The sequence below is a fragment of the Parasteatoda tepidariorum genome, chromosome 2, assembly GCF_043381705.1.
Source record: "Parasteatoda tepidariorum isolate YZ-2023 chromosome 2, CAS_Ptep_4.0, whole genome shotgun sequence".
Lineage (NCBI taxonomy): Eukaryota > Metazoa > Arthropoda > Arachnida > Araneae > Theridiidae > Parasteatoda > Parasteatoda tepidariorum.
Window position 1 is genome coordinate 82,854,360 of NC_092205.1, and position 24,839 is coordinate 82,879,198.

At 28.9% G+C, this 24,839-nt stretch overlaps 1 protein-coding gene across 2 annotated transcripts in view; it reads left to right on the forward strand.

Moving 5' to 3' along the window:
* Window positions 1-3,261: 3,261 nt before the first annotated feature.
* The window catches only part of LOC107436727 (uncharacterized), a 34,537-nt gene continuing 12,959 nt past the window's right edge, over window positions 3,262-24,839 (forward strand). The window contains exons 1-13 of one of the 2 annotated variants that reach the window (XM_043051905.2): window positions 3,262-3,431; window positions 9,990-10,037; window positions 11,799-12,024; window positions 13,059-13,319; window positions 14,235-14,479; window positions 15,065-15,253; window positions 16,389-16,700; window positions 17,544-17,582; window positions 18,555-18,654; window positions 19,937-20,109; window positions 22,269-22,372; window positions 22,784-22,892; window positions 24,506-24,643. In XM_043051905.2, the coding sequence (XP_042907839.1) occupies window positions 10,010-10,037; window positions 11,799-12,024; window positions 13,059-13,319; window positions 14,235-14,479; window positions 15,065-15,253; window positions 16,389-16,700; window positions 17,544-17,582; window positions 18,555-18,654; window positions 19,937-20,109; window positions 22,269-22,372; window positions 22,784-22,892; window positions 24,506-24,643 (1,924 nt within the window). In that variant the 5' untranslated portion in view covers window positions 3,262-3,431; window positions 9,990-10,009. Of the gene's footprint in view, window positions 3,432-6,589; window positions 6,687-9,989; window positions 10,038-11,798; window positions 12,025-13,058; window positions 13,320-14,234; window positions 14,480-15,064; window positions 15,254-16,388; window positions 16,701-17,543; window positions 17,583-18,554; window positions 18,655-19,936; window positions 20,110-22,268; window positions 22,373-22,783; window positions 22,893-24,505; window positions 24,644-24,839 lie in introns of those variants that run through there. The other variant, XM_043051906.2, reaches the window with a different exon arrangement.

The following is a 24,839-nucleotide window of genomic DNA, read 5'->3' on the forward strand; positions in this document are numbered from 1 at the left end:
TGATATGGTTAAACAATATTAAAATTGATGCAAATTTGCATGATGAATTAATGATTTTATTAAACAATAAAGTTGAAGCAAATTTGCATGATGATATGATTAAACAAAAATAAAGTTGAAACAAATTTGCACGATAATATGATCAAACAATATTAAAGTTGGTGCAAATTTGCATGATGATATGATTAAACAAAATTAAAGTTGAAGCAAATTTGCATGATGGAATGATTAAACAATATTAAAGTTGAAGCAAATTCGCATGATAATATGATTAAACAATAAAGCTGAAGCAAATTCGCATGATGATATGATTAAACAATATTAAAGTTGAAGCAAATTTGCATGATGGTATGATTAAACAACAAAGTTGCAGCAAATTTTCATTGCATTATTATAAGATTAAACAACAATAAAGTTGAAGCAAATTTGCACGACAATATGAATAAACAATATTCAAGTTGAAGCAAATTAGCAAATCGCTTAAAATTTTCTAACAGTGTAGTAAATCTTTGGAAAGTTAATGAATTAGTAAAAAAAAAATTTGTCTCTTCCAAATAAAATCTATAATCATTTGAAAAATTACTCCGTGTATTACAATAACTACTTGTCATTTTATTCAAAATGTCACTCTAAACTTCTCAAATTACAAATTATCTCCTTTTACCTCATGAAACATACTATTTAAAGATGACGTTAGAAAACTAAACTACAAATATATTTATTAAAAAATTAATGATCATAATTTTTGTTCTAGTTTCATTTTACTAAATTCTTCATGATAGAATTAAAATTTTGTATGCTCTTCAATACATTTTCAATAGTCATAGTTTTTCTTTACTCCAAATAAAAAAAAACTGGGTTTTAAAGAAATCTGTCAGTGCTAGCTTACGTTAGATATTAGTTGCAAATTTTTAGAAGATTTATAAGTGATTTAATTATCTAAAACAAAATAATGTGTATGTTTTAAATTATCGCTTCTTTGATTGAAAAGTTTTTTTAAATGTAAAATCGTCTGTTAATTCCGGATGAAAGTTGAATAAAATCTCCGCATAATTAAACGTATCATTTCATTCTAGAGGAAAAAAAATTAAAATGATAATTGCGATGAATTGAGGGTACATTCATATGGAACAAACATTTTATTGTTTCTACTTTATAAAAAGAAAAAAAAATACTTATTCATTTATTATACTTATTATACTTATTCATTTATATAAAAAAATGCTTATTTCATTTTTAAAATTTCTGAAATTTCTTATAATTTTGGGAGAATAGGTCATTTAAAGTTTCAGGTGCGGTGATATAATATAATGTGAACAGATCGAGTATCTAATCATTATATTTGTTTAATATTGATATCGATTAAGTATTGATATCTATTGAGACTTTTATTGGCTTGCAATATAGAACCAAGGTTGTGAGCCTTTCTAGGACCTATATGAAAAAAAATCGTGACACCCTACTCTTTGTCCGATATTGCAAGTCTATAAGGACCCTGGAAGGGAAATAAATTTAGGTCCGATATAAAAGGACTGTAATTCTTTTTTTTAAACTTCATAACTGGCGTTGAAACTTCGATCCAATTTTGAGTACGCCTATCAATGTTCATCTCCGTAGCCTTGTAATTTTGAACCCGATTCAGAAGACAAGGGAGCTCCTGGATCTAGGATGTGAAAAAAAAACTAGTCTTCGTGAATGAATTTTTGATGGAACAAGCCAGCATTTAAATTACAGGGAGGCAAAAACCACGAACTTCCCTCACTGTTAGTTCGATAGCAAGGGACGTCTGATCGATGATCCATCTAACTCTAAGCATATTTTATTTCAGCACTGTCGTCGGTGCGAGCTGAAAGCAGAATTTTTATCTACCCACTAATGCATTGATTTGAGCCTGTGTCACCTCATTTTACGCGAGCGCTCTTCCCCCTGAGCGGTACAAAATCTAAATATCCCATACATTGGTTCTTTGGTGAATAATCTTGTAGGAGCTTTGCTGAGTCAATTTTGAACCCTACTGGATGAAAATAAAATTGTTTCTACAATACGCACTATTTTCGTTTTTGTATAAATTTCTTACATTGTTTGAATTTTTAAGAAAATATTTATTTTATTAGTGATTGATAAAACTATTGAGTCATCATACAATACTAAAAGTGATAAAAATTTTGTTTTCCGTGTGGTCTATAATATTTAAACTAATTTTAAAGAAGATTTGAAACATAACTCATTTAAACATTGATATACATTTATTAAAGAGCAATTTCGTATCACAGTTCTTTCTACTTTTTTTTAGGCTACTTGAAAATTATGTTCCACGATAACCTTTGCCAGTAATTCGGGGAAAAATTTTCCTGCATCAGTTTTTATCTCTAACAATGAATCGAAGTTTCCTTTCAATTAAAGAGTTTTGCAATCTTTAAAACAGTTGGAAATCTAAGGACGCGAGATCTGTTGAATATGATGGAGAGGGTAGAACATCCCAGCCAAACTCTAACTACTTATAAGTTGACAAAGACATAAAAAGCGGTTCAGATTTCTCTACAAGCTCTCTATTTTTGGACATTTTGTTCAATTGACATCTTTAATCAGTCTAATTGGGGAAAATACTTCACTAAATTCTGTATTTTAAAATATTTAGGTTAGCAAATAGCTTTTAATTGATTCCAATGTATCTAGTTTATTCAATGCTATCCAGAGTATCCAGTTTATTCGATGCTATCCAGTGTATCCAGTTTAATCTCGACTATCCATTCTAGAGCTAACTGTAAATATTTACATTCCTTTCAATTAATTTAGTTTACTTTTAATAAAAATAGTCTCAATCGGAATTGTTCGGGAAACAATCAAGTTAAAGAATTTGATATGCGATTTCTAAATAATACTAAATAATGTAACATTTTATTGTCATTAACTTGTGTAAATAAATAGTTTTGAAGCATACAAATAATGTATTCATATTCAAACGTAAATATACATATTATTTATTATGTAAATATTTATATATGTATATATGTTCATATATAAATGTAAGTATTCAAAGATGAATAAACCTCTCTGGTGGGACCCTATCGAGGTTCTAAAAGAGGGGTTTTTGTTTTCATTTCCGGTACCAATCGTGACAAAGCCAACTACGCCCTTGCACCTAAAATTCAAAGAAGTTAAAAAAAGAAAGAAAATAAAAAATTAATAATATCCTCTGGTATTGTCGGTGCGTCTGCTTAGCAAATATTCCAACTCTGCTTGTACTTTCATCCTGATAGCAGAATGCGTAATCTTAACGTTACCATACCTACGTCTTATCGGTTTTGTCAACTCTTAAAAAAGGTGTTTCAAATTTACCTTAGGTGCCTGCAATAAGGCGCGCATTTTATCACTAACGGTTCTTTTCCATTTCCACAATAGAAACTGAAAACATATCAAGAGTAAGGCAGGTAAGAATTATCCTCAATTTTTAAAAATTAAAAGAAAATTATTTTATAGAAATTTAGTTTAAAACAACTTACTACTTATTTAGTTACTGGAAGTATTTTTAGAAATCTGTGTTAGTATATATTTTGAAAACGCCCATAAACAGGAAAAATGATTTTAGTTGTCAAATGGTACTTAAAATTATGCTTTATAAACATTGGAGTTGCAGTATTCAGCTTTAATAAATCATCTGGTTAAAAAAAAATTCCTAACTTTATAAGAATTCCAAACTTTATAAAATTAACAGCCTAAATTTGTAGCAGTTAGAGAAGCATTTGTAGTTCTCGAGTTCATGGAAGTGTGTTTAGAAATCTGTGCTGGTATATAATTTGAGAACGCTCATTAACAGTCAAAATAATTCCTTTTGGATTTAATTATCAAAAGGTAATTAAATTTATGTTTTATAAATAATGGAGTTGCATATTCACTTTTAATAAATCATCTACAAAAAAAATTAAACTTTACTGCTGATTGAAAAAAATTAGCCGTCAAATTTACGCCAACGTAAAAGGAAATCGTAGTTCTCAAGTTCCTACAAGTGTTTACAGAAACCTTAGCTTTTATATATTTTGAAAACGCTCATAAGCAGTCAAGGAATTCTATTCAGATTTTTAGTAATGAAAAAATTTAATTTTAAATCCGCATTATATAATTTAAATAAATAATCTGGTTAAGACAATTCCGCTTTTTCCTGTTTTTTATAGCTTGAACTGACTTAAATGAATTCACAGTCAAACTTAGCATAACGTAGTACACAACTGTTCATCTTAAATTACTAGACGTGATTTTGTAATATGTGCTTGATTTATTTTGAAAACGCTCATAAGTAAACAAAATAATTAAATCAAAATGTATCTATTTTTTTATTTTATTAACAAAGCAATCGTGACAATTTGTTTTAGTAACAAAATCTGCTTAAAAATGTTTTACCCTTTTAGCTTTAACTAACTTAAAGAAAAATATACAGCCTAAAAGTAAAATGTGAAATTTTCTAAAATATAAAATCTGTTCATTTTTTTCGAGTCTAATTACTTTATTACTTTAATGCCTTTTTAGTAATGACAGTTGTTAGCTTAAATACCAGAATTATGCATAAAAGTTAAACTTAAAACCTTTACAACTGTTGAAATGTTTGACTTTTTGATCCTGACTTTTATATCCTGTTTGATCCAGTGTAAAAAGAGGTATATTTAGGAAATTAATTCTTCATTTGTCTAGATAAGTGAAAAACCGTTCGTTTTACACGTAAAACTGTTTATAACTATTAAATTATTAATCCTACCAACTTGATTTTGGTCATATTCAATTTCAGTATAAAAAATACATCGGAAACAATAGTTCATTTGATTAAATAGGAACATTTAAGTTTCTTCCCCTTTTCATCCCTTACCTCACTTGTCTAAATAGCAACATTTAAGCTCCCATCCCTTATCGCTAAGTAAATTTAAGATGGCGGCTTGGGTTTTTCTTGGAGTATAGCGCAATCGTCTGATATTCAAATTGGACCAATGCCAAATCTTTTAAAATGATTCGGTATAGTTTCCCATTAAGCTTCCATATTAATTATTTCAATACTGAGCTTTTTTTTATTGATGCAGGTACTGGTTCAATTAGAGTCACAAAATACATGCACATTGTACAATTAGGAGGATGCAAAGCTTTTATTCCACTTTCAAAGCAGTGGTTTAGATGTCTTAAGTTGACTAAAACAATATGAAAAATCTTTCTCTATTGTTTTTAATTTCTACCGCCATCTTGAATTTGTTTCAAATATTTAAATTATTAGAGAGTTCCTAGGATACCTGACCAAAAACTTATCATTTCTCTTATATAAATATTCAAGAAGCTTAACAATTTTGCTTAACTAGTTAACTTAAGTTTACTTACTAACATAACTAACTGGTAAATCTGTTACTAGTTGCCTATATAGAACTACTTATACCCTTTAATCTTGGTTTACCGTTGTTTTTGAAAATTTTAACTTTTTTAGACTACAATTTTTCACTTTCACATATTCTGTTACAACATTAAACTAAGTGCAAAATTTATTTTGTAACAGAAGTGCTTTCAAAGAACGTTGACGTGTGGTGCATAATGGACCACATAAGCTTAGAGTATAACTTAATTTGTACGAGAGGGATTGTTGTTTTTTCGAAATTAAAAAATGGCGTGAGGTTTTGTGTTTAGAAAAGGGAGCTTAATGTTAAAATTATAAGATGAATTTATTGATAACGATTAATAGAGGAAAAAAAATTCTGATAAAATTACCACACGGTATGGTAATGATATTATGGTAAAAAATACTGTAATTCTTGTGAAACTATATCATATTCAAACCATTTAATTGGTAATTTTACCGTTTATTTGTTAAAGGTTTACAGGAAATACTGGTTAGCGAAATTATATTCTTATTACCACACATTTAGTAAAAAAAAATTGAAATTTTTTTTTAACTGAATAGTTAAGGTATTATGACAAAATTACCAAATTTTATCACGCATTATAAAATTATGTTTCATTTCTATTTTCACCAAGATCATTACCAAAGTACGTTGGAATATTTCGGCTTATGGTCTTCCCCTAACAGTACCAGGAGTACGATAAATTTTACCATATTCTGGTAGTCTTGAATATACTCTTTTTCACTGTGCATCTTTTAGAACTTCTATAATTTTTTGCTAAAATATCAAAGTAATAAAATAATGTGGTTAGTTATTAAGAATAGGTAATTAGTTTAATAATTTCATACTGTACATATACTTGTAATTTGAATGATGATGCAAATTGTCTTACACAAAACTAAAATTACACAAAAACAGTTATATTTAACGAATATCTAAAATCTGACATTTGTATAAAACTAAATTTCCCTTTAAAAATTCAAATTTCAAAGTTATACTGATGTAATTTTGCCAGAAAATATTAAAAGAGAATCTGAAATACTGAGTATATATATATATATATATATCTTTTAATCGAAGACTTTTTTTTTACCAAGACATGAGAACATTCTTCAATTTTTTTCGTATCTAAAAAGATAAGCCTGTAAAACTGTTAGCTGTTATCTATTACGCATGGACTTTAATACAAATTTGATATCAATAACATATTTTCTACATTCAAGTGCCATTTTGTCAAAACTGAAATTATACATGGGCGTGGTTCACTAGAGAAAAATCTAATGTGAATTATAAAAGTCTCTTCTAATTTAAAATTAGGTATGTAATACATTTTAAAAAAAAAAGCTTCTCATGAATATTTTATTGATATTAATCATATATTAAATAGGGAAGAAATCCTAAAGAAACATATCTCCAACTCGCAAAATACATTTGATCTAAAATTTTCCCTTCTTTGAGATCGTCTAAAATTAAAATGTTTCATAACCTTATTCATATAGATCTTTTGTGAAATTTACATGTATTAGCTTTAATTTCAATCAATTATAGCACTGACGGCTATAACTAATTTCTAACGCCATTTCTTCACTCTCAGGAACAAACATTCACGCAAGATTGGAATTCTCAACCATTTTGCTTTAGAGATTTGCCACGACTATAATGATGAGTAGGACTGAATCATACTTTGGTTCAGGTTGAACTGACGTTTAGTATAATCGAGCTTCAGAAGGAATACTTTACATGAAATGGCGGCTCAAGTTGGCAACGTATTAAGAGGATCTATATCAAGGAAAAACTTTTCATCGCGAGTTATCTTTCAACTCCAGAACTAATTTAAAGTTTAAAGGATAGAAAAAAACTGAGCTCAGGCAAATGTAGGGCAAGCCATGCAGTTTCAAATACTAAAAAGAATTCTTCAAACTACCAAAATGAAATCAAATTATGAGAGAATAACTTAGTATTTTGAAATGGGGAAGTTTGCTTACAATAATTTATTTGCATTTTGAAATTTTGGAATTATTTTTCAGAGATTGAAACTTTATGGCCTACTCTAAGCTTGCCTGAACTCACTTATCTCTAAACTTAAAACTTAAAAAAAAAATCACCAATGGAGCTGTTTCACAGAATTTGTGATGAAAAGTTTCTCATCCTTAAGAGGACGCTGAACCACAGGAGAAACCCTTCCTCGCAAATTCTGTTTCTCCTAAATTGGTGATTACTTTTAAGTTTAGGGAAAAGTGAGTTCAGGCAAAAATTAAAGTTGGCCATGATGTTTTAATTTCTAAAAATTCTTTAAAAATATTTAAATGCAAATAAATTACGGCGAGCTTACTTAGGATCTCATGTTGGGAAAGTAATCGTGCAATAATTTTTTTCTCATTTTGATATTTTGAAACCGCTTTTTCAGCATTTCAGAAACTTCATGGTTTACTAGTAAAAATATTTCTCCAAATTTTGAACTATCAGTTCATGAGAAACACAATTTAGAACGAACCAGGAAGATTTCTCCCCGTTATTGCATCTTCTTAAGTTATCAACATTCTCTAAAATTTATAAAAGTGCGTAAAAATATAAAATGTCAATTTTTCTGTACGGTAGCTGAATAATGTTTTGGTTGGTTCAAAAAACTTAAACAGAATGCTTACAGAAGTTGTTCTGTTATATAAGCAGTGTTTGCAGGGATCTAAGAGTTTATGAATCATGTTTAATACATTTATTCTTGAATTTTGCAACTAAATTGATAAATGAATATTTTTGCTAATATTGTCTTAGTAAATAACATAAAAGCCTGGTAATTATAAAAAAAGAAACGATTTCGTAAAATCTTCTGAAAGGATTTTCAATTTTTTAATTTCTCTTGCACTTAAAGCTTTGTTGGATTTTTGCGAGCGTGCTCTTTTGCTAGCAGCTCTTTGTTTTTAACCCAATCGTCGCTGTAAAATCAAATAACAATATTTTTTGGAGCTTTTAAAATCATTTCATTTAATGATGAACATATAAAGCAGGGGGAAAGGTTTTGTGAGAAAAAATTAATTACTTTTATTTTTATTGTTTGTTCTCTTCACGTCCCGCCAAGCTCCCATATCGGGACCAACCAGCAGGGAGGTCGCTATCAACTCATTGTTTTAAATTTTTTGAATCTGCTTTTGACGGGTATTGAAGAGGAATTTCTTTTAAAGATTTCCACAATTAAGGGGGAAAATTATTTTGAAGTTTTGTGTTTAAAAAAGTGAATGGAAAAAATCACTCTTTTCTCATTCTACCTATTTTTATCATATTAATTTTAAAGTTTAAGAATTTAGTTTTAATTTTAAAGTTTTTATTCTCATAAAAATTAATAAAAATTACCATAGTTAATATTTAATGATGCTTTTATGGAATTTAAATTAATAAATGAAGGGGAAGCGAAAGAAATAAAGTGCAGTTGTTCCCGTGGAGGGAGCTTCGGCGCCTAATGGGTTAAAACAGTAAGTAAGTTCTTTTGTGCACTTAACAGCTTACAAGTGAGAGAAAAAAACTATGTGATATTAACTAAAATTATGTGCAATAGTGACGAAATTTTGCATTTTATTTTATAGATTTTGAAAATTTGCTTACAAATTGATAATAAATTAAAATATGTTAATTTATAAAAATATATTAATCGCATAGATATAAATTTATCTTTTTTAACACATAGTGAAACAACATTTAAGTTTACTTAGTCTAGACATTTTTTGTTTGAAAGGTATTGTACATCAAAATTTGACATTCACACGATGAAAAATTACAAATTTTGTACGCTTAAAATATTAAATTTTGTTTAAGAGATTACATTTATGAATAACAATAATTTTATAAGCTCAATGCGGATGTATTTTTAGCAAAAAACAAACAATATAGTAACTTCGTTTATTATTTCATTCTCAATCCCTTTTAATTCGAGTGATGGTTCCATGTTTTCTCCTCATAACTTTATTTATAATTCCACTATAAAAATATTTACAAATAATTGCACTATAAAAGAATTCATAAACGATAATTGCACTGTAAAAATATTTAAAAACAATAATTGCAGCATGAAAATATTTGTAAGTATGAAAATTATGTATAAGTATGAAATAATTGCAGTATAAAATTTATAAATGCACTATAAAAATACTTACTTACTATAATTTCACTATAAAAATAATTTAAAATAAAAATTGCAGAGTTAAAATATTCATAAAAAGATGATTGCATAATGAAAATATTTATAAACAATAACTACATTATTAAAACATTTATAAACATTAATTGCACAATGAAAATATTTATAAACAATAATTGCATTATAAAAATATTTATAAATACTAATTACACTTCATATTTTAGAACCTTGCATTCCAATCATTTTAACTATTATAACCTCATTTAACTCAGAGTAAATTTTAACTATTGATGATACTCATAAGAACAACTGTCGTGAAATATTATTTATTTTTTTTTGCTTCGAAGACAAATATCTACTTATAAAGATAACTTATTTATCACTTAATTATTATTTTTGTATTATTTAATTAATTGTTTTAATTTTATGTTTATTTTTCTGTAAATAGAATATAAACTATTGTGTTATAATATTTTTGCATTATTTTATAGTCATTATACAGAAAACAATCATGCTTCTTTCATTCCTCGCTCTCACAAGTAAGTACACTATAATAATGATAAAAATTTTAAGATAAGTTTATTGTTTCAAAACTAGTTCAACAATTTTTGTCCTAAGCAACCTACAGCTCTAATGGCAAAACTGTAAGGAAAACATGCATAAAATATTTTTTATATCCCTGAGTGTATCAACCAACTTTGACTTTTTTCTGTAAATTTTATCTTTGATGACTTAATATGATGTCACTAAATAAAAACATGTATCGATACTGAAAACAAGTTCAAAAAAAATTTTTTTATATATATTTTATAAAATTATATTATTATTTTGAAGAAATATAACTCAACTACAAAAATATACAGGAGCTGTTGATTTTCTCTACCGAAATTCAATGAAAATAAATGTTCCGAAATAAAGCAAACTCAATATAAATGTGTTCAAGATCTCTCTTTATTTTGCAAAAACATTATTTTTTTAATTATGATAAAAACTATAATAATATTCAAGAAAATAAGAATATTTAAATATTAAAATTAAGTCACATATATCTGGATGAAAAACCTTTTTTCCAGTACTCTATTTATTATTACTATTTATCTATTTCGAAAACAAATACATGTTTCGTGCGTTTCATTAAAAAATAAAAATAAAATTTTTTTTATTTCAATTCTTTCACTAAAACTAAATTTTATTTTTTCTAGATCTGATTCATATTTTATTAATGCTGTAAAATTATATTTTTTATTTTTTCATATGGTATTAAAAGCAAGAACTACTCTAATCATACCTAAAAACAACCAAACATTTTTCATAAATTAATGCTATGTGCTAAAGATTTAGAACTGAATATTTTATTGTTTTATGTATTCAAGTACATTCACAAATTATAATACATCCAGAAACACATGGATAATTTATCTTGTGTGTGAGTGTTATCGACAAAGTCAACCTTCATCTATGAAAAAATACCCAAAGAACCGAGTTAACATGTCTTAGATACTAGTGACATGAAAGTGAATAGTTGTAATGGTAGACATGCTGCAGTACTCCCCAACCTGAATTTTAACTGTGATTGAGTTTGATGAACGGATACCACTAATTGATTCATTGCTGATTTGACAGAAGCAGAGAGAGCTGTATTAAGATCACCGAACTTAGGCTGCTGATCATGAGAGCTGTATTAAGTTCATAATTGTGGTCACTCATGTGTTGCCATTAACTGTCCAGTATGTACAAGCCAACATCGTGTGTGATCGAGACTGAGTTGCAACAGCATGATGAGAGCAATGTCACAGTCACAAATAGCAAGTCAACTGTTTAGTGTGAACTATCTATCAAGGTAGGGGTCTTCAAATCAAAGTGGACATGTCTATCGAGGTAGGCGTGTTCTGATCACGTCCACCAATGTGGGAGAGTGTAATTTACAATGTCTACCTTCATCTATGAAAAGGTATCCTAACTTAAAATCATGTTAACAAGTTTTATATACTAGCGAATTGGAATTGAAAAATTGCAGTGGTAGACGCGCAACAATCTAATTTTAAATTTTTGTCGTTTTAATATCAATGCTTCAAAATAAAATGTTTTATTAGAAGTGTGCACAAAGAACACCAGGAAATAATAACAGATAAGGTACTGTTTTTCCCTATATAAGGCGCAGTTTTTTTTTTCTTTTTTTTTCTTTGTCAATACTTTAAAATTCATGCAAAAGTTGTAATAATGCTTTGAAACCAATGCTAAGCATTTACTGTTTACCTATTTTAATATGAATGCGCTAACAATGTTTATTAATTCTTTAGGCATTTTCATATCGAGTCCATCATGGGGCTTAATGACTCCAAGGGAGTTTGAAACATTCATTTCACCTATGTGCTTCAGATTGAATGAGAAAAATCTACCGTACATAAATGGTCAAGAAAATCCTTTGGCCAGTACTTTGGAGAATTTCATCGCCTTGGCAGAAAAATTCGAGGCTGCTAATCCCACGAAGGACTTAAAAGATGAGATTTTCTACTTTATTAGAAAGTAAGCAAACTAATTATTTGTGAATATTGAATGTTTTTTAAATGAGTTAAATTCAGTGTTTTATTGATTTTGGAACATTTTAAACTTTGCAATTAAAACTTCATTTTTGTAAATAAAAACCCAAGTTTACTAAAGATATCTTTTTCTTTTTTAATATAAATTTAAGAGAAAACATGAAAATCACATTAAAAAAGTTATGAGAGCAGATAACTATTAGTATTTACTAGATAACGTAAATATTTTAGTTGCTTCATAAAATATAAAAGGGAAAAAAAAGTTGTCATGTTTTGAGCACTCAAAAGTAGGCGCCTATTTTTAAGACTTGCAAGTGAGGATTGCAAAAAAAAGAAGAAGAAAAAAGAAACCCAGATTTAAAAAATAAAAGGCAAAATTGCCCACAAAAAAAGTGAAATAAATTGGGAAAGCAAACTATAAAAACCACAGTAGCCAAGAGGCAAATCAGGGTAGGCTGCATTTTCAAATGCTATTGAGAGGAGTTGCGGAACTCATATCGTCAGACAGGGAATCGAAATTTATATGAATGAAACAAGATTTCAAAATATGATGTAAACGAGGCGGAAACACAATTAACTATATAAACATCCGTGTCACGCAGAGAATGAAAAAAGAAAATTAAATTTATTTCTGTTTGTTTCTTTGTGAGACATTTCTTTTTCGTCACTGATGTAAAATATGTTTTGATTTATAACACTAGGACGAAAATTGAATTATTTTGCTTTCAAATCAATTCAGAAAAATCATTGCGCAAATAGTAAAATTAATTGTAGTGAGTTATTTAAATGCAATTATGCTTATTGTATTTAATTTTTAATTTATTTTAAGTTTGTTAAATAAATTTTATCTTTCAATCGAGCAGAAAGCGAAGAAATATTTCTATGTTATCTATAAAATTTAGCCCAATTGTTTGGTCCATTTGTTTTTTGAATTTTTTAAGTCCGATGTTGAGACATAGATTTTCATCAGCATTTTCTCAAGTATTTAATTTCTTTATTTTATTCGTTGTTAATTTTCAGTTTCACATACGACAACATTGAGTACAATCCCATTGGAGACATTAATCGGTGGACGCCCAAGGATTCTAATTACGCGGATATCGAAACATTCTGGGAACCAGTAGCAGAACGTAGAACGAGTGTCCCTCAGGTTGAGGACCCTTTTACAGATGGTGAAAAATGCAGTTTGTATTTCATGCTGTCTCATTCAATTCTTCGAAATTCAAGAAAAATTAGTGAACAAAGGGCTGCTGTTCCCGACAATGAAACTATCAACGATAGGTGAGTTTCTTATTTTTGTTTATTTTACATATTGCTATTTAACAAAAGTATTTTATAACCGTCGTCAAACAGCCGATTCGATTTTGAATTTACAACTAGTGATGTTTAACTCCGTAATTTCGTAATTTTGAATCCAATCCAGAAGACAGTGGAACTTCTGGATCAAGTATTAGGAGAATTGCGTTACATGGGAAGGAAAGCCACAAACATCTTCCATGGTTAGCCTGACGTCAAGGGGACACTATTTTAGAATCATACCACTAAAGATATTTTACGTCAGCACCATAATCGGTGCAAGCCGCGTGAGTATGTGAATCTACCAGTTACAGCTGGGACACGAACCCGGTTCACCTCCAGTAGGAGGCAAACACACTACTACATGAGCAATCACAGCTCAACAACTCAACCCGCAGCTCGTATGACTCAATTTTTTGAATTGCTTGGATGCATATTGGGGAGTGAGTTTACTAAGTATATTGCAAACCGAGAATTCGGTTGCGCAAATCCGCCGAAACTTTTTAGGTGATGATTTCGGTGATTTGCCAACTGCCTCAAAATATCCCACTTATTTCCCCTGGGGATCAAATCAGATGATTTTCAGATCTTCGTCAAACTTTCTGCGAGTGGTTTTAACAGCATGCGGACGCACTTCCTTACTTAATTTACGTAAGTTCAGAGACGAAGGGACGGCAACATGAGATTTAGCTCAAGCTCTAACAAATTTTTGCCCAATTAGCTTACGGTTTGTAATAAACCATGCTATTAATTTGCACTCTAGTGTAAGGTTACTGATACAGAAATTATGTATTGTTAGGTGAAAGTATTTTCGTCAAGTTTTGCAACCAAACGTTTAATACCAAAATTAAATAATCTTTTTTTTTCCTCGTTATAACTAAATGTAATGTTTTTTATCAGTTTCAGTAAATATAAACTGAGGAGTGACTTTCAATACAATGATGAAGATTTGTACCCCATGGAGCAAGGTGTTGTGTCCATTCAAGGGTCATTAGAAGCCGTTGATCTGGGGAGAGTTCTAACTGGTATTTATGTTGGATTGAATGAAGGAAGAAAAAGAGAAATATCAGAATTTTCTCATGTTCCAAAAGATCTAATTCCACAGGGAGCAACTGTGGATCCTTTATACACTCTTACAATTGCAGGTACGTATGCTAGCTAATAGATATAAATCAAGTGACAAAAATAGACACAAATCAAATCAGTAGCACGTATGTTAACCAATAGACATAAATCAAGTGAATCTTCTTCAATTTTTCACTATTTTTATTTTTACAATCAAATACTTCGATTGAACTACATAAATACCGATGGCAATAAATTAGTACTTGTTATAAATAAATATAACTTTTAAAAATATTTAAAGAAAGTATATTTGTCAAATAATATTTGATAAATATCAGATGGAAAGTACCAGACCAGAATGGTTTTTAAAAAAAGTATCAGTCCTTTTAGAAGCTACTAGGAAGTAGCATTTTGAGGTTTTGAAAACTTTTAACTATCATTCTCTACATAATTGCGCTTTCCGATTAAAAAAATTTATTAAAAAAACTAAACTCACTAAAAGTAAGTACATTTCTTTTTCTAATAATATCTAATTATCGCGAACTAAAAATTTAAAGGCGCACAAATGATGAGAGCTTTATTTTGAGATTTTCGAATATATTCAGCAGATCACGAAAAAAAGACGCTTCTCTATAATGAAATGGATTTTCCCATATTATTTTCAGAGGTTATTGCCATGGCTGGTTGGAGACCTGAAGCTTTGCAAAGACAGGATTTAGCTAAAAATGGAATATGGAAATCTGTCCCTATTGGCTCTGAGATTGAAACTAGCAACGTCTGTCCAATGATGTACAGACTTCCTGATGGAACAAATGAGGCATTTTCATATTCCTCCATGAGGGGAGCTGCAGACGGTAAGTAACAGAATGCTAACTAAAAGTAAATAAATAAATAAAATATAAATTTTAGAAAGCTTTCAAACTGTGTGCTGTGGTCAAATTACGTGTATGCGTTTCTTGTGTTTTCAATTCAGCAAGATACCTTAAGGTTTAAAAATTTAGACTAAAATTTAAAAGACCCTATCAGCATTCGCCTACCAATTTTCACAGCTTTTTTGAAACAGTAGTTATGCTATATATTCACGTTTTGATTTTAATATTAGTTTTCAAGCTTTGTCAAACTAAATTCAACTTCCGTAAGGGTCTATAAGCACTGATATTCGCTTTGAAATTTACGACTTACCTTGCAGAAGTAATCTAGGCTGAGCTTTTCAAACTAGGGGTGATCAGTAATTTAGACTGATAATTCAAGAAGCTAGACAAGTCATCAAGAGCAAGACAAGTCATTGAATGCGGCACAAAACTCAATTTTGGTACCTGCAAAGTGAATCCTACTCTTGACACATCAACTCATCTTGATGCCCTTGAGTCTGATTTCATTCATATCAATCACAATGCATATTCTCTAATAAATTATCTTAGTTCTGCTCCACCCAAGCATTCTGCAATAAAATGTATTCCGTACTGATTTGTCTTCTTCCTCCAATGCCATCTCATCGGTAACCACGGTTTCTTTTTCAGTAATAGTTTTTCTCTTTTATAATTTCGCTGCCAACTTCGAAAGTTCTTGTTTCTAACCTGTTTCAAGATTTCAATCTTTCACCTTCTGCCCTGATAGGCAACATATTTTACACGTCAAGACATGTATCTATAAATAAAACAAAGCAACATGAATAAAGTACAAAGGTACAAAAATAGGCATACAATAGTGTCAGTTCTACAAACAATTATTACCGAATTCGATGTTACATCATAAAACACTGATGAAAGTATTTGTTTATGAAACCGAAACTATAGTAAGTTCACTTTCATGCATTTTTTCTAGCTTTATCCTCAATCTTCTGCCTTATCCATGCGGCCCTATTTTGATTTGGACACGTATATATGTGTATATATTTACATTTGGACATGTATATATGAGTAATAAATAATAAAATTTTTTTATTCATAAAAATGGGTTTTAATTCTGTGTATTTTAAATATTATTTAGGTCTCATCCTCGGAAAAATAATGGCTGACATTAAAACAAAGAGACAGGACATTAAGCTGAGTCAAATCTTACGCCAGTATTACAGTAGAGGAGGTTTCGCTGGAAAAACTCCAGATCTTGGTTACATACACGCTTCTTTTTGCAACAGAGAATATCTCCTGTCAAGTTGGGAAGAGATGATCAAAGAACAAGTACACCTGTTCATATTACTTGCCAGTACCACCTTCAGCAAAATCGATGACAGCCTGTCCTTCTCATGGGGCAAATATAACGAAGCAAAGCAAAAGGGTGTTTTGAAAAACATGGATAAATGTAAGTATGTTGCCAAAAATTTATTCTATTTGTATTTTAGCGATCCGTAATTATCATTACTTGATAAGAGATACCTAATGTTCCAAAAAATGACAGCTGATTAGGAAAATAAATTAAAGAAAAATATAATGAATTAGAAATGTATTGTTTCTGCTTAAGCAACTAGTTGTTTTATTCACTCCAAGTTTCAAAATTGCTTACTAAGTTCCTCAATAGGTGACACTACTAGTTGAGAAGAAAGGTAAAAGCGATAGATATTTTCTTCTCTTGGCGAGCTTTAGCTTCCCTGCAGTTTAAATTTACCAGTCAGTTGAAAAGAAACGAGCAGTAATCGAGAGTTTGTTCCAACCTATTTCGTAATTATAATATAATAGAATAAAACAGTTCTATAATAACGTAAGTAATATTATTAGACTGACAAAATCGGAAAACAAATCTCATCTGATTACAAATGTTATAACTGTTTTTTTTTTTTTTTTCATGTTTTATTGACACGCGCATATTCTGACATAAGCCACCTAATACTCAAGTCGAAATTAAAAGTCACCGCTTAGTTTAGCGGCAAAAGCTTTGACAGAAAATTTTTCACACTAGTTATTTATTTATTTATTTTTTATAAGTAGACCTTCACTTTGTGGTTCTTTCATTTTTGGTGTACACAAAATTTAGATATGTTTTCATGCTTCAACTTTGATGCCGGTAAAGTTAAAGTAATTTAAAACAATATAAATTAACATAAATTGTGTGATAATTAACATTATAAGCTAACTAAAATTTCATTGAGTACTAGATAAGAGATAATTTATAATTTTAGATTAAAAAGTATACTTTCTGTTCTTTCAGTGACTCTAGATTACTGTGGTGCAAGTTTATCGGAAAATAGTAAGTATTTTTATAACAGTTTTTCTGCTTTAAATATATTGCTTGAAATAAAATAAAATACTTGGTGAAAAATTTGAAGACAAATAATCATGAATTCATAATGCTGTCTTGAATTCTTTTTAAAGTTCTTTTTCTTTTTTTATCAAGATTTTTACTATGATTCATTCTTTTTCTGTTAAAAAAGCAACTTAGGTATTTTAAGTCACGTATTTCTTATTTAATTATTTATTATCATTTAAATTTTTTATTATTATTCATTTATTATCATTAAAATTAGTATCATTAAATTTATTATTATTAAAATGTCAAAAATATATTGCTTGAAAATGAAATAAAGTTTATGGTAAAAACTTTGAATAAACATACGATATATTTACAAATTAATAATTTTCTACCGCTAGGTTTCAATCGTTTTAGAGTTTCTTATGCTTATTCTAAAGTTTGTATTTATTATGATTAATTCTTAGTTTATTTTAGACCGCAATTATAATATTTAAAATCATATGTTTTTTTTTAATTCTTATTATTAATAATTATTTTATAATTTCGAGATTATTGAATAAAGAATTAAATATGATGCTTGAAAATAACCCAAAGTAGCTGGCAAAAAAATCTCAATTCATGCTAATAATGACCACTTATTAAATTTTAAATTATTTATTTCTTAAGTTTTCCTTCATTTAAAATATTTATTAGGATTTTTTTCTTAACTTTATAGAAACGAGAAGATACTTTGATATATTTGATCACATGTTGCATTTTCTGATTATTTTTATGAACTTTCTAAATTTATTAAAATGCAAATGTAGTTTGTGACGAGTTACGTAAAAGAATGAAAAGAAATTTTTTCGACAAAAACGTGCAATTGCTTTCTAAATTGTTGATACAATTATACAATACAATACATTATATAAACAATACTATCTTGATACAGCGTACAATTAATGCGTAATTATAATATTTTTTTTGTAGAATTAGAGGAATTTACCTCTGAAACTCCACTAGATGTTATTGCCGTTCTGGATACAGGTACTACTGACGAAGACTTTAAAAGACAACAATTGATTATTGGGTAAGAAGTTAAACAAAATTTCACACAAAAAAAAAATCTTGTTTGAGTTATCTAATTTCAATAGAATATTTTATGCCTCAAAAATTTTAGCATAGCTCAAAAAGTCATGAACAAAGCTGTCAATGCCAATAATCAATTCAATATTAAAGCACCCATTGGAATCTGTGTGAAGTTATGCCAATAAAGAAGAAATTAAAGTTAGACTTTTCTTTCAATAACAAAAAATGAAGCTTATCCCTAAGTTCGCCAATTATCTCCAATTTCGTTACCAATGACATGATGGCATTGCGTACCGACCTCTTTTACTTCTCAGACAAACTGATATCCATCGATATAAAGCCGGATGGGCTTCAAGTCATCTCTGGGAACCGAATCCATGTTCTTTACAATGATAGCTCAGTGTCTTAACTAGAGGACCACTGTTAGCGGGACGGTGTTTGAAAAATTAATTACTTGTTTCTTCTCGCTGTAAAAAAATAAATACTCTAGTTCCTGGAAACTTTCTTCTCTTTTGACGAAATATTTTCTTGGACATACTCCGTGCGAACATTTCGTCACATTGACGAAATTCGTTTTCTCAAAAAGGTGACGAAATAACTATCGACACTTTTTCAAGAAAACGAATTTTGTCATAAATAACGAAATATATCGTCACATTGACGAAATTCGTTTCTCAAAAAAGTGACGAAATAACTATCGACCCTTTTTTAAAAAAACGCATTTCGTCAATAGTAACAAAATATTTCGTCATTCTATTTAAAAAAATAAATAAAAAACCTTGTAGTTTCTGACGTATTTAACTCTTCTAATGGCCACTTTATTGTGAGCATCATAAAGCTGAGTCAATGCCACTATAATAATACAAGAACGACGAGTAGAACAGAGAGATAACTTACACTCATGCCGGAAGCGGGATTCGAAACCGGAGTCTTTCTGATACCAGGCCAACTCCTTAACCACTATACATACTGGACCAATTTATTTCGTCACTTAATTTTCGATCGTCTAGTTTTTGTCCTAGTTTCGTTCTTTTTGTGATTCTCCCACGATGCACAGAGGTTTCGAGTTGAGAAAACGTTTTCGTCATATATTTCAGTTTCCGTTTCGTCAAGTAATTTCATGACGAAATAATTCAATAAAATTAACGAAATATAACTCAATAATTGCTAAGTCATCGAAAGTGATAGTTTTATTTCTGAGAGAGCTTGCAACAAATTTCAACAACAAACTAAAATCGGTGAAGCTTAACTTTAACATTATTTTTTTTCTTTGTACTCCTTAGGGGTTTGGCTAAAAGATTGAAACTCAGCCACGGTGGAAGCAAAATGACAATATTTACAGACCAGAAATTAACCCCATCAGTTTCAACACCAGGAACAATATATTTGAAGGCAGTAGCGGATCAGACTTATTCTCCAGCCTGTGCTGCTTGCGCAGTCACGCAAATTGCAAAAGGTAATCGAAAAAAGCGTGTAATTTTACACTGTCACAATTTTCATTCCAAAATTACAGTAAAATAACAGTCAGATATCTGTCCATTAAGTTAACAGTAAAGTTTAAAGTAAGGAAAAATTTTCACCTTTAGGGTTTTGAAACCGTTTACAACTAGTTATGGTTAATAAATGCTATGTAGTTTTAACCATTTACAACTGGCATGGGTTCAAAACACTAAAAGAAATTTAATTGGACATGGTAACCTTTCATTAGGTAATGGACATTGCAATTATGTAGTGGTTAAGTTGTGCTTTTTTAAATGAATCGTGGAATGCTGTTTAACTAGTTTATCTAGTTATTTCCCTTTTCGTTCGAGATAAGAAATATTATACTTCGGATTTGTTATGCAGCTTTATGGTACTGCTACCTATGCTGGAATGAGAGAATTGTATTCCAGGGTCACAAATTGGGGAGCACAGAACAGTGAAACTCTTCATATATTAAATAAAATAGATGAAATATTGTGGTGTAAACGCTGAGACTCGATCACAACTTTCTGTCGGTCATGAGATCGACAGATTAGTCCTCTAGGCTATAATATATACCAAGCTGCTAGGAAATAAGTAGCTTTATTAGGTAGGCCTAGTTAGTGTTATAAAATTCTGCTTATATATCGTATTAGCTTAGAGCAGATAATAAACGGTCTTTCTCACAGTTAACAGTTTAAATACCGTCTTATTTATGGTTATGTGACTGTTTCGTTTAAATTTGGTATAATAACAATTAAATAAATTGTTATTTAACTAATTTTTTTTCAAGAAATTTCTAACATTGTGCTCGAGAGGGTTTTCAAATTGGCAAATGAGCAAGTAATGACAAGCCATAATTAATTTTGAAAATTATATTTGATTTAGTTTAGCAAAGCAAACGAAAAAGTTAAATCATTAAAAATTAAATATATTAAGGAGCAATAACCTTCCTGCAAATTTTGTCACATATTCTCACCTCATCTATCGTCACACGCTATTCCAAGAAACTCATCCGATCTCTTAAGCACATCTCATTCCTTTAACTTGAATGTTCTTCTTTCAACTTTTTGACAACTGACATAAACAAACACATCCAGCATTAACGACACTTGCAGTAAACTTAATATTAGCTTCATTTAGATGATTTGGGTTGTTTGGCTACTAATCCTACTCAAACAATTACATGAAAAAAAAACGCATTCAAAAATTTAAACAAAGAAAAAAGTTCAGGGACATCCATAATTATCTGAAAATAATTTTCATTGTCAAAAGCACTTTATTTTTAATGTTGTTTTGTAAGTATTTTGGATTAAGCTGGTTTTGGAAAAAGACCAACTGTGATTTTGTTTATTACATGCATAATTTTATTTTTATGCACACTTTTCTTTAAGTACATCATGTGGAAGATGCTTTAGTAACTATCGTTATCTTTTTATGAGCAATATTGAACCTTTTACTTGATTAAAAGCTTCATTTGCTTCAAAAATATACGAATTGGAAATAATAGTCCTCTTGTTTCAAACGCTCAAAAATAAGCTCCCATTTTCTAGACTTGCCTAACGAGAAGAAACAAATGTGATTATGAAACGCAAAGCTGCTTGGATTTCAAATCACTTCAGTTTCTTTTAATTCTCATCTGGTAAGTCTTGAAAATGAGTGACTATTTCTGAGCCCTTGAAAATATGTCAACTGTTACTTCCAATTTGCATATTTTTGAAGGAAAGGAAGTTTTTAATCAAGTAATATCAACAAATTTGAAAAATTACTGTTTGGAATTGAGCCGTTGATATTACTTTGATTTCGGTAGATATTACTTTTAACGCAGAAAAAACTCCATATTTCATGCTGTACTTCATAACTATTATAATTAAATTGATAATAAAATATATTTTAAATAGAAATTCTGTGTCAAGGAGATAATGTAAGTGGCAGTTAGAGAAATTATATTATATTATATTATATTATAATATATTATATTATATTATATTATATTATATATTATATTAACACCATATATATGTTCGNTCATATCATATCATATCATATCATATCATATCATGTTATATTATATTATATCATATCATATCATATCATATCATATCATATCATATCATATCATATCATGTTATATTATATTTTTTTGCACTTTAGATCCAGCTGCCAGCAGTGCTCCAGATGAAATGATCATTGCTCTCAACCAGTATTTGGCTGCTAAGAACGAGAACGACACTCAAAAGAGCGGGGTAAATGGAAGGGTAAGAAAATGTATATTTTTATCTATATAAAAAGATGATGTATTATACCTATTTCAAGTTTATTTCAATATTTTCTATAAATATATGTGTTAAAAAATACAAGTTTTAATTCTATTAATCGTTAAATCTAATCGTATTTTTTAGAAATATCTAAAACGATAAAACTTGAAATTAACACTTACCATTTACTTACCATTCATTACCATTACATTGATATTAATAATTTGCTAGAATTCTGTGGAAATTTAAATATAGCTCAAGTCTAAGTAGCAGTTGGGATGTCGGAGTCGAATATTTTTACTATCGGCTTCACTGTTTTGATTTATTTGTTTTTCTTTGTGCTTTTTTAAATTTTTTTTATCTGAAATGGTAAAAAATAACAACCCTTTAATGTGAATTCGTGTATTTCAGGTTGTAATTTTATTTGATTTTTCTGAAGACCTTCCACCACCAGGACGACAGACTGCACAACATGCCAGACTTGATAAAGCTTTGACTGATTTCCATTTAGCACACCGAGGTAACATATTAATTTCCTGTCTTTTTCTTTCTTCTTGAAAACTATATTTCACACTGACTAGTATTTTCTTCCTTTTATTTTTTTTCAAAGTAAATTTTACATACCTGAGAAAGTTTCCTTCGTTTCTTTTTCTTTTCTCAAACTAAATTTTTCCTGCGCGAGTTTTTTCTTCTCTCTTTTCAAACTAAATTTTACAAACGCAATTGTTTTTCTCCGTTTGTTTTTTTCAAACTAATTTTTACATATGCGGTTAATTTTTTTTCTTTTCTCCCTTGGAACTAAATTTTTCTCAAATTTCTATCTTTCGTTCATCACTGACCTGATATTCATCTCCTGTAAAACTCAGCCAATCACTCTAAAGTATTCATCTTAAAGACAAGTAAGCTATAAGCTCATTGCAGCAAAGAGCTCCAAAATACCCATCAGGTATCATAACCAAATTCAAGAATAATTTTTCATGTGCGAGTATTTTTGATTATTTTCCGAACTAAATTTTACATATTTTCTTTCTCTCCCCCTTTTTTTTTCGTCGTCTCCAAACTAAATTTTGTGAAACACTATTCAAAATGTATAGAAAATGCATCAATATTTGTTAAAATACTTATTATCCCAAAGTTTTTTTCATTGCATTATTCAGACAATTGTCTATAAACACAAAACCTTAACATTTGCAATCAATACAAATAACAGAATATGTTTAACTTTTTTTAGATAAAAGGCGCAGGCAGTAGCATACATTTCCAGTTGCTTTAATATTTGCATTTAAGTTAGTTTAAATTAATCCTGTGTTAGTTTATACATCAGTTAAAATTAACCGCATTAAACATTTCATATTGCCTTTACAGTTACCATTATTCTTAATCCTTTTCAAAGGTTTGACTACAATTATTTTAATAGTGTAAAAAATAATGAAATGAATATTCTTAAAATTATTTACATTTTAAATTTTCCGGGGCTGTTTCATTGAAAACATTAATTTCACTGTTTTACTGATTATGAAGGCTCTAGTAGAAACAACAAGACCCAATATTTTATAAAACTTTATTGAATTAAATCTTAATGTTTGATTTTGCCATTAGATGGCAGCAGAATATTACATGAAAATAATTTTCTCTCGTTAAAAAACTTACACAATTTATCTGAACTTTTTTTTAACGTCATATTATTAAATAAAATAGTAGTTTTTTTTGCTGTGTTATTTTCGATTTAATCTATGCAGGATTTAAGTTGCAATATCACATAAAAAGAAGCAGTATTTAAGCGAATGACTTAAAAGAAAGACATCTTTCTCATTAAATTATTTTTAATTTTTAAGCTCTTTCAAACAGTTTTTTATTAGTTTTATAATGTTAGATTTATATTGTTTATGTTACAATAAACTTAGAAAAATAGTGATGCCCTGTGATACTAATAAATAGTGATACTAAAAAAAATACCCTGAATGTTTTTGTTTGTAATCAAAATTCAAGCAATTTTTCCACCTATTTTTCTTCAGGGCAAAAACTTATATGTTTTAATAATATATTCCAGAGATGTTACTGCATTACTATATAGGTGTTACTACACAAACATTTTTATGTTATCAAAAAAGTATAAAAAAATTTCACCCACAGATGTAACTGTTTTTCCACTTGGCAAAAACTTTGATGTCTTAAAGAAATACTCCAGAGGCGTTACTACATTTGTTATGAGTGCAGTTGATTTAATAGAGGACTTGGTAGCAAAACAATTATATTCCAAAGTTATCACAGGTAATGAAATAAAATTTTTGTTAGTTACTTTTATTAAGTAAATTTATAATAAACGGGGTGTTTACCAACAGATGTTATTTATTTACTTCAAAATAACAATAATAATTTATTCACTGAATATCTTAAGCAATGGAGTTACAAGTACAATTTAGAGAGTAAAATATGGTATTCATACAAGAATAATTAGAGCTGCAGT